The sequence below is a fragment of the Vicia villosa genome, linkage group LG1, assembly GCF_029867415.1.
Source record: "Vicia villosa cultivar HV-30 ecotype Madison, WI linkage group LG1, Vvil1.0, whole genome shotgun sequence".
Lineage (NCBI taxonomy): Eukaryota > Viridiplantae > Streptophyta > Magnoliopsida > Fabales > Fabaceae > Vicia > Vicia villosa.
In genome coordinates, this window is record NC_081180.1 from 101887514 (window position 1) to 101905228 (window position 17715).

A 17715-nucleotide genomic window follows, 5' to 3' on the forward strand; every position below is an offset into this window, starting at 1 on the left:
AAAAAACCCAGAGCCCGCTAGGACCAACCCGTTTAGGGTTGGATAGCCCATATTGACAGCTTTACTTGAATAGGATTCTAACCTGTTATTAAAATTTAATCTAGTTAGATTTAAAGACAAATTTGATAATTATTTAATCACAACATTTTTAGCAACACAAGATGAATAGAAAACAAAATAAAATCAGAAGGCAATGTTTTAGATTCAAGGAATTCAACTCCTGTCTGTCTTTGAAGCTGTCAGTGTGAGTGACCCCACATATTTGGAAACTCATAACTTAACCAACCGATTTGTATTAGGTAGCTTAGCTAACCCAACTTCTAACCCTTCTCTTCTCTTCCAACATTCTTTCATTCTACCTCAAATACACCAAATGGGGTCAATTCCTCTTGGAACTTCAGTATCTCCAACTCCTATATACACTTCAAAAATCTCATCTTTCAATATCAATTTTAAGAAATCAACTCCTTTCCCATCTTGGGTTTCACCTTCATCTCATGAATTACCAATTCTTTCTCCCTCCCAATCAGGTACCTTTTTTTTTTCAATTATTTTTTTAGCATAACTTGTTGTTCAGTTACCATATTTGACTTATTGTTGTTAAATTCTTTAATTGTGTTATTGGATGAAGTGGAATAATGGTTGAAATTTGAAAGCTGATGATGATGTCTGTGAAATTTGAAAGCATTGGATCAACTTGTCTTCTGAGAAATATGGGAAAAATGAATTAAACTTGAAGATTTTCGATTAGTGTTGTTGTTCAAGGGAGGTAGGTTTGATTGAAAAATGAAATATTGAAAACACTATTTTATACTGCAATTAAAACAATCAAGGCATGTTTGAATTGACTTATTTGAGATTATATTGTAACATAAGTACTTGTGAGACTTTTTGAGAGAGCTTGTGCAAACAACTTATGACATGTCCATAAGTTGATAGTAGGTGGCTCAGAGGATCTTAAACGAGACTTTTGATATTACATTAAGAATTGTGATTGAGCCAAACTCGACTTTACAAAACCGGCTTGTAAGGTGAGAATTGTCCCATTTGTAAGCACATGTTATGGCCATATATTGTCTGATATGAGACTACGATATAGGACTCTTGACAGTGTGATTTTATCTTTTGTTATAGAAATAGCTTATACATAATCACTTATATGATTAGTGCTTATGCTATAAGTGCTTAATTTAGTTGTTTATCCAAAGAAAGCCTATATATTTAATAAGTTGGACTTTGAGTTAAAGAGGAAATAGATATATGGGGTACTGGAAAATTTCCTAATTTGTGATGTTAACTTCGGTAGAAGCTTAAAGTTTTGGTGTTTGGATGTAGGATTATGCAGAGCCAGTCAAGTTGTTGATTTGTTTCCAACTATGTCTCCCGAAATTACCGTCAGAGAGGCGAGATTAGAGGACTGTTGGGAAGTGGCAGAGACTCACTGCAGCTCTTTCTTTCCTGAATATTCATTTCCATTAGATTTTGTTTTGAGGATGGATAGGTTGGTGGCTATGTTAGCAGGATTCTCTTTACCGAATGGTTGCAAAAGAACCTGTTTGGTTGCTGTTGTTGGCAATTCACTTGATCAAACCTTCTTATTTGGAAGTGAAGATTTCAAAATTGCAGGTTTTGACGGGAAGTTAAGCCTCAACAAGGGATACGTAGCTGGCATATTGACGGTAGACACTGTTGCCGACTTTCTGCCTAGAAAGGGGCCGCTGCGACAGAGAAGGTGAGTTAAAACTTGTTTCTGAAACTTGGGTTAGTGAGTGAGGATTTATGGCATGAATGATGAATCTGACCTATATGTTGTAGTCAACTTTTGAACGTTGTCACTTCCGAAAAAATGTGTCTGTGTCTAGGTCGTATTTCCGGTGTCTATGCTTTATTTTGGTTCATAGGTGATGAAAATTGATTTTGTAACTTTTATATATGAAAATATATTGTAGAACTGGAGTTGCATACATATCAAATGTGGCAGTTCGAGAAAAATTTAGACAGAAAGGAATAGCAAAACAATTGGTGGCAAAGGCAGAATCCCAAGCGAGAAGTTGGGGATGTCGGGCCATTGCATTACACTGCGATTTACGAAATCCAGCGGCGACCAAGTTATACGAAGGGCAAAGTTTCAAATCTATAAAGGTTCCAGAAGGAGCTAACTGGCCTCAACCAAAGACCTCACCAGATGTTAAGTTCAACTTCATGATGAAACTTCTCAACAAATCAGGAGTTTCTTAAACTAATTAGATACTTCCTAGATAGAATTTTTTTTCCCGTTGTACAATGTAATGTAAATGAAGACAGACATAAGTAAATAAAGAATTTAAGTTAGAAATTGCTGAGCCACTCTAATTTGCAAAGTACTTTATTCCTACTCATGAAGTTTTATGCTGATTTTGTATTGAATTTCAATAGCAGAATGGGTTGATCAAAGTTTCCTTTTCTGTTTTGTCGGACAGAGAAGTTGAAATCAAAACATACTCTTTCTAAAATTAGAAAGGCTACATCATTCTGTCAGTTGAGATTGAGTCCAAACGCATATTAGAATAATATTCAATGCAGACAACAGCAAAATTACAGGAGATATTGATAACACTACTCTCAAAATGGTATATATCACAAAACTTTCATCTTGGAATATTTCTAAACTTAAAGTTTAGAAGATATTAGAGGTACTTTCAAAAACGGTACAAAATCAAATAATATTGGATAGGTTTAGATGACCTTTTGTGAAAACAGTTTGGATCATATCAAATTTTGAATTGATTTTTTTAAAATCAAATTAAATTGTATACATATATTTTAATATATTTTATTATTTTTATTAGTGTGGTATATTATATTAATCTATCATTAGTTGACTTATAATTATTTCAATATACTTATTATTTATTTTAGTGTATATGTTTATAACATAATGGAAGGTTGCCATTCTGGAATATTAATTTTATTCAGTGATATTAACTTTTGAAGGAGTGATATTTGAACTCCTAAATTTTAACACAGGATAATTACACCATATGAAAATACATCTGAATTAAGTGTTTATTTTATTAATAAAAAAAATTATTATTTTAAATTGACAATAATACGAAATCAGACACCTTTTATAGTATCAACATATTTTTTCTCTAAACCTTGGTGTCAATATTCTTTTATGATATATGTTACATTTTGGTGTCAATATATCAACTACCTAACTAAGATTATAACATGCCACCAAACACCCAAAATTACCCTTAATAACAAAAATAATTACCCTTAAAAAAAGCCCTTTATTGTAATTTGCTAAATCAAAATTTTATTCTCACCAATCACACTTCTTTATTCCTCCAACTGGTACACATAATTCCCACTTTTCCCTTTCTCCATCCATCTCATTTGAAAAGACTCATTTTCCCTCACTTTTCTCTCACTTTTCTCTTTCTTCCTCCTCCTCTCTCCCGAAACCCTAGCCCCCTCCTTTCTCTCATACCCACTTTTCACTCACTCTTTCTCCCTCTTTCTTCCCCTTTCTCCATCCGTCTCCTCTCTTCATCTCGTCTTCCATGAAGAACTTTGTCATATTCTTCACAGGAACAATCGAATTTGTTTCTGTTTCAAAGTTCTCTCAGTTGATTTTTTTCATTCTTTGCAATTCTTCATCATCAACAAGACAACTACACAGTTTTTCATTCTTTTCACTCTGTTGGTTTTTGTTTGTTATTTTTACTAAATCCATGTTTTACTAATTTTGATTTATTCTTTCCCCTCTCTCACTTTGTATTGCAATTTGGTTTGAAATTTTTTTAGGGTTTCCCAAAAGCTTATGGAAATGAAGTATGTGCATGATTGAAGAGACAGAACACAAATTAGAGATTGAAGAGATGAATGGTTCACTGTTGAATGAAAGGTTTTGTCTTAGTTCCTCTTATTAATGAGTTTTTTGTTTTAATGGTTTTGTGGTATGTTTTAATTGTTTATGCGATTGTCGCAAGCGTGGTTCCGAACATCATTTCTTCTGTTAAGATTTGTTTAAATCACGGTAAATTTCATTTAGTTTGAGTTCCTGCTCAGTTTTTGCACGACCAAATCGATATTTGTTATTTGATCCCAAACTTGGCAATTGTTATTTGATCTTAAACCTGTCAATTGTTTTATAACTACGACATGTTTGGATGGAACATTTCCTGGTAACCATTTGGACCGCGGATTTGAATCTGGTGCAAATAGTTGGCTTATTCATCTTGAGGTATGAAAAATTGTATCCAAACTTTATTTGTTGTAGCAATTAGTTTTTTTACCGTGACTATGCCTTCACTGGTGAGGTATAACTGATAAGTTATTCACTCATTATTTGTTATAGCAATTAGTTTTTTTGCCATGATCTTACAATAACTATACTTATAATTATCTGAACATCTTTATTATATAACTGAGTGAGTTCTTATTTTGCGTCCTTCATTGGTTTAGGGTCTGGTAAGCATACTTTTGTTCTATACTTGGATAGTCACCTAAAAATGTTTGAAGGGCATCTGGAATTTTTCATGAAACCAGAATTAGCCAAAACTTACTAAACTTTAAAGAGTCAACTGGAGGAATTGATACAGAAAAAAGTAAGTCAAAGTTTAGGTACTCTTACTTGCTTGTGTGTTTCTGTTTCTAAAATTTTGGATTATGAACTCTGATAAATCATTTTTCCAGGTGCGAATATACGGTTTCAGCCACATACTACTCTTATCTTATTTGCATACCTGATTCTTATGTATATACATTTGTAATACATGGTCTGATAGTGTGAATTTTTGTTCTACCAGGCTGTATGAAATATTCTATTTTCGACACTCTTCACTTTTATGATATGATTCGAACTTTTAAGGTTGAAGCGACGTGGATGTTTAGAGGAGGAGAACAAGGGTTGGATGCAAGTGTAGAGAAGAGTGAAAGTGCTAATGATGATGTCTTGATGTTCTTCTTTGAGCTGGACTTAACCACAAGAGTGCAGGTTTAACTGGTTTTAATCTTTTATAAATAGCATCAATTTAAATTGCGGTTGCAGTTATTGTTGCAGTAGAAACCTTTATATCGCGGGAAAATGCGTCTGGTATGGTTGAAATTGAGGTTGCGATGCTGATGCTGATGTGGATACCTTTTTAAACATTGAAGAGTATGACATTGCACAGCTGCTGCGAAATAAACTTATTGAGGTTAGATCAGATATTAACTAATATTGTTCTGGTATTCTATACCTATGTGGATGATAATGTTTACAAGGCTTACTTGAAGTGGTTATGTGTGCGTGCGTGTGCGTGTCGGTAGAGGTTATTTTCAATGAACTCCACTTTGTTAAATCGACAACGTGAAAACAAGCACACTCTAATCAGCTTATTTTTTGTTTTTCATCGTCATATTCTGCTGGCCAGCTAGAACATTGATAGAAAATAATCCTGTTTCGGTTGCAGTTCAGACCTTCAGAGCGCTATTGAGAATAAGGACTATGCCTTGGCTGCTAAATTACGTGATGAAATTTCCATACTCGAAGTAGTGTCTCTGGCTGTGTCAGCTAAAGCCTTAGCACATGAAAATGCACAATATGTGTTGATTTGGGGCAGAAAGTAAAGCATAAAATATTTGGCATGTAATTTAAATATTTCATATCAATACAACAATATGTGTGTTTCTCTTTGATTTCACCTTTTCTGCTAGGCTTTTGTTATCAAATGTTTCCTTTTTCAGTTGTTCAGAAGGTCTTATTGTAATATAATGGAAGCAGTACACCAAGTGTTAAGAGCTGCAGACCAGTTGGAGAAATGTTTGTGCAGATAGCTATTAAGGATTCATTATACAATGATTTGACTTCTCATCTAGGATCACTATATAAATTTCCCAAGCCAAGTGCTTATAACTTCTGTTAATCCATAGTTAGCTTCTTTCTGAAAAGTAAATAGATTAACTTAGCACGAGGAATGTGGAAAAACAAAAAGATAGCTGGGTTTTAAGGAAATCACATTTGACTTTTTTTTTCATTAGAAAATTACAAAAGAAAAAATCAACTTGTGTTTCACAACTCATTTCTAATAGATATGATTCATGAATTTCAATTTACTAAACATGTTTCATTAGATATGATTCATGATAGGATATTATTGTTGCACTAGCTATGGAGAAAGAGAAAGCCTTCCTGAATGCTTGTTTGACTGATTTCTAATATGCTTCTTTCAGTACTACATTTGTCAGTTAAACCTGAATTTTGCTTAGTTTGCTAATTTGCTTTTATGTAGCATCTTTAAATATTTTTGTGATATTTTTCTGTGAAATTCTGTTTTTCTAAAGGTTGAGTACATGGCAAATTAAAATGAGGATCGAGGGCCTTAATTAGATTGATGAAATTTTGTGATAATTTGAAGTTTGTTAAGAATCCGTTGTATGGATGTATTTATTGAACTGGTGGTTGTTATATGCTTATGTTTGATCATGGTGAAGAGCAATGAAGGTTAAGGATTTCATGATGATAGTGGCTGGAAAGATGATGGGAGCAAAACATGGATGATGGTGCTGATTGTTGAAGCAAATGGATGAAGGCATATGCGTGTAAAGCAGATGTCCAACTTCATTTTCCTTTTCTTTTTAAATTCCGTCTGTGGTGTATTTGTCTTCTTCTGGTATGTCCCATTTTATGGAAAGCTGGTGTAACAATGTATGATATGTATTGGCATGTATCATAACATGTATTATAAACCAAATAGTTCTTCTCTTTTGTACATTCATGATACGTGTTCTGGCCTGGGCCGAGCAGGCCCAGCTCCTCTCACTAGCCGAGCAGGCCCAATTCATTGGGCCCATTTACTGGATAACCGTCAAGGAGTTATCCACGCGCGAAGACCACGCGTCGCGCAGCGGGGGATTCGGTCAACCACCTCCGAACCCTACGCTATGATCATCCGGAACGTGAGTCTCCTGCTGACTCAGCCCTAGCATGGGACGTTCTGGCAGTTCCCTAGCACGTGGGCCTCCAGTTGGATTTGGCCCAATTAGGGAACCTTGGCCCAGCGTTGGGGGCTATAAATACCCTCTTTCACTAGAGGGTCAGGTATTCTATTCTTCACTCTCAACCCTCATTCTCTGATAGCTACTAACTTAAGCATCGGAGAACCTTGCAGGTACCCCCCCCCATCTTGCTCTCCAAGCCAGATTCTGCTGCCTTGACGATTCTTCTGATCAGGTACGATCAGTGGCGCCGTCTGTGGGAATCTTGCTCCCCCTTCTTTAACAAAGATCAAAGCATAACCTTTCACGATCGTCATGGCTAACAACAACATCCCAAGCTCCGACCCCTTCCTCCTGGAACATCTGATCGAAGATTCCACCCGCGAGGTGACGAATCGCCGCCGGCAAGAAGAACCTCAACATGCCCTTGCCGGACAGGGAAGGTCGAGACATGAGACTTCGCAACCTAGGAGGCAGCGGGTCCAGAACGTCCAGCAGCTGCAGGGCCTCCAACAGGTTCAGAATGTCGAACAAAACCCTCCCGAGGGACACGTTCAGAACGGGGAAGACCAGCAGGCCCGAACCCACAATGGGCCTGAGCGCCCCAGAATGAGAATGAGACCGACGCCAAAGATGGGCACGCTGCTTCCTCATTCACCCACACCTCCGACAGGCAGAGGACCCGTCATGTAGAAGAGGAGGAACCGCTCAACATCCCCGAGGATGCTGACCTCGTCACTGTCCTCCTTTTCAAAGAACTGCAAAAGACGAACAACCTCCTCCGACTTCAGGACGACCGTATCCACGAGCTGGAAAGGAAGCGACGATACCGCTCCCCTCCGCGGAGACATTACCGGTCGCGCTCCTATTCCTCCTCGCGCTCACCTCCGAGGAGGCACCGCCGGCGTTCCCCATCTTCTTCATGCTCGCCACCTAGAAGACACCGCCGTCGGAGATCATATTCCCGCTCTCCACCGAGAAAGAGCAGGAAGAACCAGAGACCAGAGGCCACTGAAGCAAGAAGCCTCTCCCCCGAGCAGGGTCATCAGGGCCCCTCCAAGGCTGCGCTGAAACCCCGCGAGCGTCCCTCTCCTCGGGATAATCGCGCCGGTCCCAACAAATGACCAGGAAAGACCCCGGCGAGGCAGACATTCAACTTCACCAAGACCAAGCGACGAAGAGGACTTTCGCAGCCCTTTCGGGATTACCTCGACAGGTTCAACAAGGAGGCCGTCCAAGTACAAACAGAAGACTACATGAAGAGATACCTCTTAGAACGGGGACTTCTCCCCGGCAGTGACTTGAAGAAGGCCATTAAGATGAAAAGGTCCACTCAATGAACGCCCTCCTTCGCAAAGCTCAAGCGTTCATCGCGTTCGAGGAAGGAGAGGCTACTGCCATCAAAGCCTCGCGAGGCAGTGACGCCGCTCGCAGTTCAAACTACGAGCACCCAGGTTCGAAGAGAGGGCATGAAAAAAGGAAAGACGACAGATCTCTCGACATCAAAGAACGTCGAGGACCATCTGGTCGCTTCAATGACTACACCCCTCTGAACACCTCGCGGGAGAGGATCCTGGCCGAATGCCAGAACACCGACTTCAAGAAATCAAACATCAGGCCCCCAAAGTCGAACCCCGCAAGGCCGGGAACCGACAAATCAAAGTATTGCAAATACCATAGAAGTCACGGCCATCTGACCGAAGAATGCATCCATCTCAAAGATGCAATTGAAACACTGATCAAGGAGGGTCGCCTTTCAAAATACACACAGAAAGGGGAACCTTCCCGAAGGGACGACCACAGAAACTCTGACGAAGGGAATTCGCCGGATAACAGGCCCCCACAAGTAGCACTGTCCGTCACTCGCCCAGAGGATTTCATGCCATCAGCCGGGATCCTCCCCGCACTCAGTAAATGGGAAAATTTCCCATTCACCATGGTCGTCTCCAACGGCGGGGATCCAGGCTCCCTCACCATCAGTTCAGTCAAGAGAAAGTTCGATGAGTTGCTCAGCGCCAACGCGGACCTCGGCCCCATACTGCGGAAGTTCCGGGGAAATTCAGAACCAATCACTTTCTACCTGGAAGAACTGCCCGGCGGAGCTCCAAACGCCACAATCCCCCTGCTCGTCCGAGCTAGAATGGCGAACTTCGACGTCCGACGAATCTTGGTCGACGAAGGCAGCTCAGTCGACATCATGTACTCCCACCTCTTCCAGACACTCCAGCTGGACGACTCACATCTCACTCCCTATATGGGTTCGGACCTCCAAGGTTTCAACAGAGCTACCACCAAACCATGGGGTTACGTCGAGCTGATTGTCACCTTCGGAGAAGGGGAAGCCTCCAGGCAAGTCAAAACCAGATTCTTGGTGATCGACTGCAAAACCCTGTACAATTGCATCATCGGGCGCCCCACTCTAGCCGAGCTAACCGCCGTGCCCTCCACTGTTCACCTAAAGATGAAGTTTTACACGAGGACAGGACGAGTGGCCACCATCAACGCCGATATCGAAGCTGCCAGGAGAATCTTTGACGCCTCCGTCAAAGGACTAGAACTGATCGCCCCTCCGACCAACTCCAACAAAAAGCCAAGAGCCGAAGACAAACATCCTCGAGAAGACCAGCATCAGACAACCAACGTCAGCTCAGTCGACCTTGATGCACGGTTTACAGAGGAAGAACTGAAGATCGGGGAAGAAACGCAATCAAAGGCAACTCACCCCGTCCGACCTATCCCTGACGGAGATTTCGAGCTGGTCCCCCTGGGCGACAACCCCGATAAAGCAGTAAAGATCGGCAAGGGCATCCCAGATCTACCAAGGAAGCAGCTCATGGCCTGCCTTCGAGCCAAAGCAGACTTGTTCGCCTGGAGCGCCGCAAAAATGCCCGGACTCGACCCCGAGGTCGCCTGCCACCACCTCTCCATCAATCCAGCCGCGAAGGCCGTAGTTCAACGTAGGCGTCGGCAGTCTCCCGAGAAAGCGGAGGCTGCCGAGAAAGCTGTAAAAGACCTCCTAGAGGCAAATTTTATTTCCGAGGCCAAATATTCTACTTGGCTCTCAAACGTTGTACTTGTTAAAAAATCTAATGGAAAATGGAGAATGTGTGTTGATTATACCGATCTTAACCGGGCATGTCCAAAAGACGCCTATCCTTTACCTAACATTGATAGACTGGTCGACAACTCGGCCGACTATAAACTATTGTCTTTTATGGATGCTTATTCAGGTTACAACCAAATCCTCATGGCGAGGAGCGACAAGCAGTGCACAACGTTTATGACGGAGTCGGGCAACTATTACTACAACGTAATGCCATTCGGCCTGAAAAACGTTGGGTCCACGTATCAACGGATGATGAACAAAGTTTTCCGAGGAGAGATCGGCGACACCCTCGAGGTATATATGGACGACATGATCGTCAAATATCGAGAGGACGCCGACCACACCTCACATCTCGAGCGGATGTTCGAGCGGGCCAGATCCTGCAAGATGCGCTTCAACCCGGAGAAGTGTACTTTCGGCGTCCGTGTAGGCAAATTCCTCGGTTTCTACTTGACCGAACGAGGAATAGAAGCCAACCCGGACAAGTGTCGAGCATTCTCCGAACTACCCACTCCTAACAATAAAAAATCCATCCAAGTCTTGAACGGGATGCTCACCGCACTATCGCGTTTCGTCGCGAAATCCGCCCAACACGCACTCCCTTTCTTTAAACTACTACGAAAAGAAGTGACCTTTGAGTGGTCCGAGGAATGCGAGCGAGCACTTTCACACCTCAAACAAGTGCTCTCCAAACCGCCCGTCCTTTCTCGACCCGATAACAACGAGCCTCTATACCTGTACTTAGCCGTTTCAAACGAGGCAGTCAGCGCGGCTCTGATCCGAGAAAACGAAAGCGGGCAAAAGCCCGTATATTTCACCAGCAAAGCCCTGCAAGGCCCCGAGGTGCGATACCAACAAATCGAGAAAGTCGCCATGGCCCTAGTAATAGCGGCCAAAAGGCTGCGGTACTATTTCCTCGCCCACACCATCTTCGTCCGAACGGATCAACCCATCAAGCAGCTCCTCAGCCGACCAGATATGGCAGGCAGGATGCTGAGGTGGTCCCTCGAGCTATCGGAGTTCGACATACAGTACGAAAACAGGAAGGCATTAAAAGCTCAGGCTTTGGCAGACTTCGTGGCAGAGATGACCTCGATGGCCGACTCCCCGGATCCGACCAAGAACGAATGGACCATTTACGTAGATGGCGCCTCAAGCAATTCAGGAAGCGGGGCAGGAATTATCCTAGAAAACGACGAAGGACTCATCATCGAGGTATCTTTAGTTCTATCTTTCAACACGTCGAACAACCAGGCCGAATACGAAGCCCTCCTTGCAGGTCTGAGACTTGCCGAGGATGTGGACGCACGCGAGGTCAAGATCTACACAGACTCCCAACTCGTCGCATCCCACATCAGCGGCGATTACCAAGCCAAAAACGACGTTCTCGCCGAGTACCTCATGCTCGTCAAGGATAAGATGAAAAAATTCATCAAAGCAGACGTCGAGCATATCCCCCGAGAACACAACTCGCGCGCCGATGTGCTATCCAAACTTGCGAGCACGAGAAAGAAAGGAGGAAACAAGTTGGTCATCCAAGAAATCCTACCCAGGCCAAGCATAGGCGAAAACGTGCGGGCTCCACAAATATTCGCTATCGGGGACGACCACTGCTGGATGACCCCAATATATAACTTCCTCACGAAAGACGAACTCCCCGCTGAGGCAAAGGAAGCCTCAGCGATTAAAAGACGAGCCTGTTCGTATACTATCCTCGAACACAAACTGTACCGACGAGGCTTCTCCATCCCTCTCCTCAAATGCGTCGACGCTTCACAAGCACTTGAGGTACTCCAAGAGCTTCATGAAGGAATCAATGGCCAACACCTCGGCGGACGATCACTGGCGAGGAAAGCCCTCAGAGCCGGCTACTATTGGCCGACCATGCAGCAAGATGCCAAAAAATACGTCCAGAAATGCGATAAATGTCAGCGACACGCCGACATGCACCTGGCGCCCCCGAACGACCTCAAATCTCTCTCCTCGCCTTGGCCTTTCTCCACATGGGGAATGGACCTCCTCGGACCTTTCCCGGTCGGGTCTTTCCAAAATAAATACCTAGTGGTCGCTGTGGATTACTTCACGAAATGGATAGAAGCCGAAGCGCTCGCGAAAATCACGTCCCAAAACGTGCTCCGCTTTTATAAGCGGAACATACTCGCTCGGTTTGGGGTGCCACAGACGATCATTACCGATAACGGCACCCAATTCACGGACAAAAAATTCCAGGAGTTCGTAACCAAACTCGGGACGAAACAGCACTTCACTTCGGTCGAACACCCTCAAACGAACGGACAAGCTGAAGCCGCCAACCGGGTCATTCTCCGTGGACTGAAGAGAAGGTTGGGCGAGGCAAAAAAGGCTTGGGTCGAAGAGTTACACAGCGTCCTCTGGGCGTACAGGACGACCCCACACTCGACCACAGGCGAAACACCGTTCAGGTTAACCTACGGCACTGAAGCCGTGATCCCCGTGGAGATCCGAGAACCATCTCGTCGAACTGAGTCACCTCTCGAAGAGGAACTCAATGACGAAGCTATGAGAGAAGAGCTCGACATGGTCGAGGAAATCCGGACAGGATCCTCCCTCCGAGAAGCGAAACTGAAACAACAAATAGCCTTACGCCATAGCACTAAAGTTATCAAACGCGGGTTCGAAATTGGCGACTTGGTCCTCCGCAGAAACATGAAAGATTCGCGCGAGGGCAAACTAGCCCCGAACTGGAAAGGTCCGTATCGAGTATACAATAAAACCGAAAATGGGGCATATTACCTCGAAAACCTTCTCGGCGAAAAACTTGCTCGACCTTGGAATGCTGAAAAACTCAGACGCTATTACAGTTAGAAACAACCTAACGCTGCCCGGCCGCTCGTAACGAACACGAGGAAAGCTGGGCAAGGACTCGCGCCATGGTACAAGCGTGTACGCTCCACGACAGCTTCAGTCGGATAACCCTACCAGGAGGCAAAGCCGACTACGCGGCGGGCCTTACACACAGACCCTCCGCGGAAGTACCTGCACGGCAGAACCCCAGCTCGCGATGGGATCGTTCACGCCGCGAGCACCTGGCCCCGACCGCGGCCTCGAGCTCGCTTATAGCGCACACCTGCTCTGCGCACCCGGACCGTTCCCCACACGCCCGGGCCATATACCTCGGCCGAGCACAAACATAAATATTCGATTAACAGATAAGCATAAATATTGGAACATAAAACGCAGAATATTAAAAACCGACCAAACTGGCCGGGGATATCCAAATATTACAAAAACTATCCGGGCATCGCCCAACTAACTACATTGGCACGCAGGCCACAAAACAGCGGGCACGCAAGCCACTATCAAGAAATTGTCTAGACATCACAATCCTCCTCCTCGGCACCGTCGTCCTCACCCTGGGGCTCCTGCTCATCTTCCCAGTCCTCGAACTCCGGATTTGACTCAATCCGACCGTCCACAACCTTGTTGTACGGACCGATGCCCTTCGTCACCAAGCGCGGATTGAGGACTTTCAGCTGATCCACTGCGGCTTTAAATCCAACCCCCAGAGTAGCGACATAGTCAACCTCCAGCTCCCTCACCTTGCCCAGAAGCTGGGAGCGGGTCACCAAAGCTTTCTCGTCCTCATCCTCCTCGGCAGCAGGGAGATGAGACCTCTCTAGCTCGGCAATTCGCTCACGGAGCCTTTCCCCCTCGGCCTCCAAATCCCTGACTTTGTTCCGCTCTTTACAAAGGTCTTCGACGATGCCGCTCTGAACCTCGTACTTATCCTTGTACTGTTCGAACTCGTGCTCCAGCTCATCATACTTGGTCTGCAGAGCATCATAGTCCTTCTGGGGGCAGACCCTTTGGGCATTCAGGGCCAAGGCCAGGGTGGCCACCCTCATCATTCCTTCAAGATCCTCGGATAAGTCCTTATCCCGGGCCGCCCGATCACGCCTGACTATATGCCTCACCTCCTCGCGCTCCAGCAACACATTCCTCTTGGAGAAGATCCCCCTGTGCAGAGTACATGAGGGCAGCACAATGTCCTCCTCGGACGGGTTGTCATTGATAAGGGGGCGGAGTTCGGGAGTCCCCTCGTTCTTTTGTTTTTTCCCGACCGGAGAACTCCCCGAAGTCCTCCCAACCGACGAAGGGGAGCCACCGTCAGGCGCACCTGCAGCAGCCGCCTTGACCTCCTCTACCCGAGATCGCTTCACGGTCAGCTTGATGGGCCCCTTGTTCTTTGCCCTCATCTTCACAATCTTGTCATGCAGGTCGGCCATTTTTCCTGCAAAATAAAGAGTTAGAACCGAAAGGATATTATTCGAACAGGAAATAGTTATCTCACCTAACAAAATTATCGCATCCCCGTAACTCCCACACTCGAGGATGGCTTTTGTGTTGATATGCCGAGGCTCCAGCATAGGACCTCCATCTTCCTCGACTAAGGGATCCCCGTTGGGGTAGGTACATACTGCCGGTCTAAACCCGTCCACGAAAGAAGCGAGCCGCTGATACCCCCCCGTATCGCGCTCATTGAGATCCTCGTCCCGGAAGATGTAATAATCAGTCCCATGCTCGAAATGGTCGGGTTGCCACTCTAACGGGAACCGAGCAGCTGGGCCCACTCTCCTCACCCCATCCTCGATATACTCGCGCTCCTCGAACAGATGATTCTCGGCATCAGGAGTGAGCGGCTTAATTATAAAATACCGACTCTTGAAATGCTTGATAGAGTCCTGGTAAATGGCGAACAGCTTCTTCGGCTGCTTAAAGGACACCCAACTCCACTTGCCGTTCGGATCGCGCAACCTCTGCAAATGAAACACTCTGAAGAAAAGAGGCAGAGTCGCTTCGACCTCCAAGTACCCGCATACGACCTCAAAGGCCCTTAAGAACGCTAAAGCGTTGGGATGAAGTTGAGACGGGCACAGGCGCAACCAACTGAAGACACTCCGTTGCAAATGAGTGAAGGGGAGACGGAGACCAGCCTCCTTAAAGACGAACTCATACATAGCGAAACGGGGACCGGGGAATTGCGAGCAAATCCTCTGGTGAGATTTGGGCACAAAGGCGCCCCAAGAAGGCTCCTCGTCTTGGTCAAGGTCCTCGATGACGTTAAAGGCTTCCTTGGGACGACTCGTGAAGCGCGATGCAATCGTCCTCGGAGCAACGGCCACCCATTCCTCAAGTTTCCTCGGGGAAGTCTCGACGACAGGAACACCCTCGTCCTGCGAGCAACCAACAGCTTCATCCCCGTCTGATATGTCGAAGACGGCGTCGTCTTTGTTCTCGTCGGCCATTTACCTGAAAAGTAGAGGAAACAGTGAATTCGACTGGTCAAATCCACCCTTCCACCGCAAGTCAAGTGAAAGGGCGAGGAAAAGAGACGAGGAGAGAATTCCACCCCCCTCGGACAACGACGAGCCAAATTAGAAGCACCCGCGAAGTAAAGCCGCCACGTACGGCGATGGACGGCAGGTGCATCTAGCTCCCCGGCAAACTCACACCCTAACTGTAGCATGTCGTCTCCTTCACTCGTCTCACGCAAATTGTTCACTATTAAATCTAAAGCATGGACGTCTAATTCAACTATTCCTGTCCCACTCACTCAAATCTTACTCGGCAAACACATAAAAGAAATAACGATCTCCTACGACTACTCGGCAAACTCATGAAGCTTGCTCGACGCACTCATCAATCCTGCCCGCCGCACTCGAAGCTAGAACATAAAACTTAAATAAAAGCTAGGAGGAGACGAGGAACTTACTTGAAGTAGCAGAAGAAAGAAGTGCGAGACGAAGAGGAGAGCTGTGAGCGAGTCTTGTAGGTTTGCAAAATGTTAAGTGACAAATGAATGGTCTTCTCGCTCTTTATATAGGGAAAGGAGGCCAAAGGGTGTCATGATAGCCTAGGCAGCCTAGGAGACGCCATCATTGATTACACCCCCAAGGCAGCTCCATCCACGAAAGGGTGCCACGTTACGAAACAACTTTGGAAACCCAAACGGCGCAGTCTGCATTTATACCCAAAAACGGCGCTGCAATGATGACACTCTCCGAAACTGCCACCTGTCAGCCACACTCTGACAAGCGGCAACCAAGCATGCCAAGAGGAAACCAAGGGACAGCCATCTCCTCGACGGGTCTTCGAGGACACCATCCGACCACCCTTGGCTCTTATCCCCAGCAACAACCTTTTCCCTCGCAGACGTAGTCGTACGACGAGATCCCAATTGACGACCAACATTCGTGCTCTTGCTCGGCCAGCCTCTTGGCTAAAGTCATCACTCATAAGACTAATGACTTGGGGGGCTCCTGTTCTGGCCTGGGCCGAGCAGGCCCAGCTCCTCTCACTAGCCGAGCAGGCCCAATTCATTGGGCCCATTTACTGGATAACTGTCAAGGAGTTATCCACGCGCGAAGACCACGCGTCACGCAGCGGGGGATTCGGTCAACCACCTCCGAACCCTACGCTATGATCATCCGGAACGTGAGTCTCCTGCTGACTCAGCCCTAGCATGGGACGTTCTGGCAGTTCCCTAGCACGTGGGCCTCCAGTTGGATTTGGCCCAATTAGGGAACCTTGGCCCAGCGCTGGGGGCTATAAATACCCTCTTTCACTAGAGGGTCAGGTATTCTATTCTTCACTCTCAACCCTCATTCTCTGATAGCTACTAACTTAAGCATCGGAGAACCTTGCAGGTACCCCCCCCATCTTGCTCTCCAAGCCAGATTCTGCTGCCTTGACGATTCTTCTGATCAGGTACGATCAATACGTATGGAATTTATTGACAGATGGTAATTGAATTAAAAATCTGAAACAAAATGTGACAAAGGCTGATGGTAATATATGTATAAAAAGACAACTCATTTTGACATATATAAATGAAATAAGAACTCCTCCTAAAATATTTTTTTTTTGGTAATCTTTTGAATAAAACATGAAATAAAAATAAAATGAAATTCCTTTTGTTTGTATTTTTTTAAATTCAAATGTAAATAAAGATGGAAAAGAACTTTGAAATAAAACTCTTTTTGATAGTTGTGGATGCACCACTTTTATTAATGAAGATTACTTTCTTATATTTTATCATCTATTGTAAATATATGTAAAGATTTATTAAGATATAAACATAATTTTATTTATCTCACGGGTCACTATCACCACAATATCTATTTTATTTTATTCACCCATCTTATATCATCAGCTATTTTTACGGGTCACAATCACCGCAATACCTTTATTTATTTATTTTAACAAATCAAATATTTGTAAATATTTATAGTTATTAGTGATATTTGTTATTAAATTATATAATTCCATTTAAATAAATTATATACTAATTAAAATTGAAAACTATTCATCTAAGAAGATTTCACGCGACACTATCACCACAATACCCTTTTTATTTTAATCAACAAAATATTATAAATATTTATAATTAACATAAATTCACTATTTTCACGGGACACTATCACCAAAATACCTTTTTTATTTAAACAGCAAAATATTATAAATATTTATAATTATTAGTGATATTTATAAATATTTATAGTTATTAGTTATACTTGTAAATATTTATAGTTATTATACATATTAAATTTATCTAAATTTATCATGTTAGTGATTTGATAAATATTTCTTTTTAAATATTACAT

At 44.1% G+C, this 17715-nt stretch overlaps 1 protein-coding gene across 1 annotated transcript; it reads left to right on the plus strand.

Moving 5' to 3' along the window:
- The first annotated feature begins 230 nt into the window (after positions 1–230).
- LOC131613580 (GCN5-related N-acetyltransferase 4, chloroplastic-like) lies at positions 231–2335 on the plus strand. The gene is made up of 3 exons (XM_058885239.1): positions 231–530; positions 1336–1732; positions 1950–2335. The coding sequence occupies exons 1-3, from the start codon at positions 374–376 to the stop codon at positions 2236–2238; spliced, it is 843 nt and encodes a 280-aa protein (XP_058741222.1). The 5' UTR covers positions 231–373; the 3' UTR covers positions 2239–2335.
- The last annotated feature ends 15380 nt before the right edge of the window (positions 2336–17715 follow it).

Bases quoted from the DNA above. Each gene is read 5' to 3' on its own strand.
- LOC131613580 (XM_058885239.1), top strand. From the start codon at position 374: ATGGGGTCAATTCCTCTTGGAACTTCAGTATCTCCAACTCCTATATAC. The intron at 531-1,335 runs GTACCTTTTTTT...GTTTGGATGTAG, and splicing joins TCTTTCTCCCTCCCAATCAG to GATTATGCAGAGCCAGTCAA. The intron at 1,733-1,949 runs GTGAGTTAAAAC...AATATATTGTAG, and splicing joins GGGCCGCTGCGACAGAGAAG to AACTGGAGTTGCATACATAT.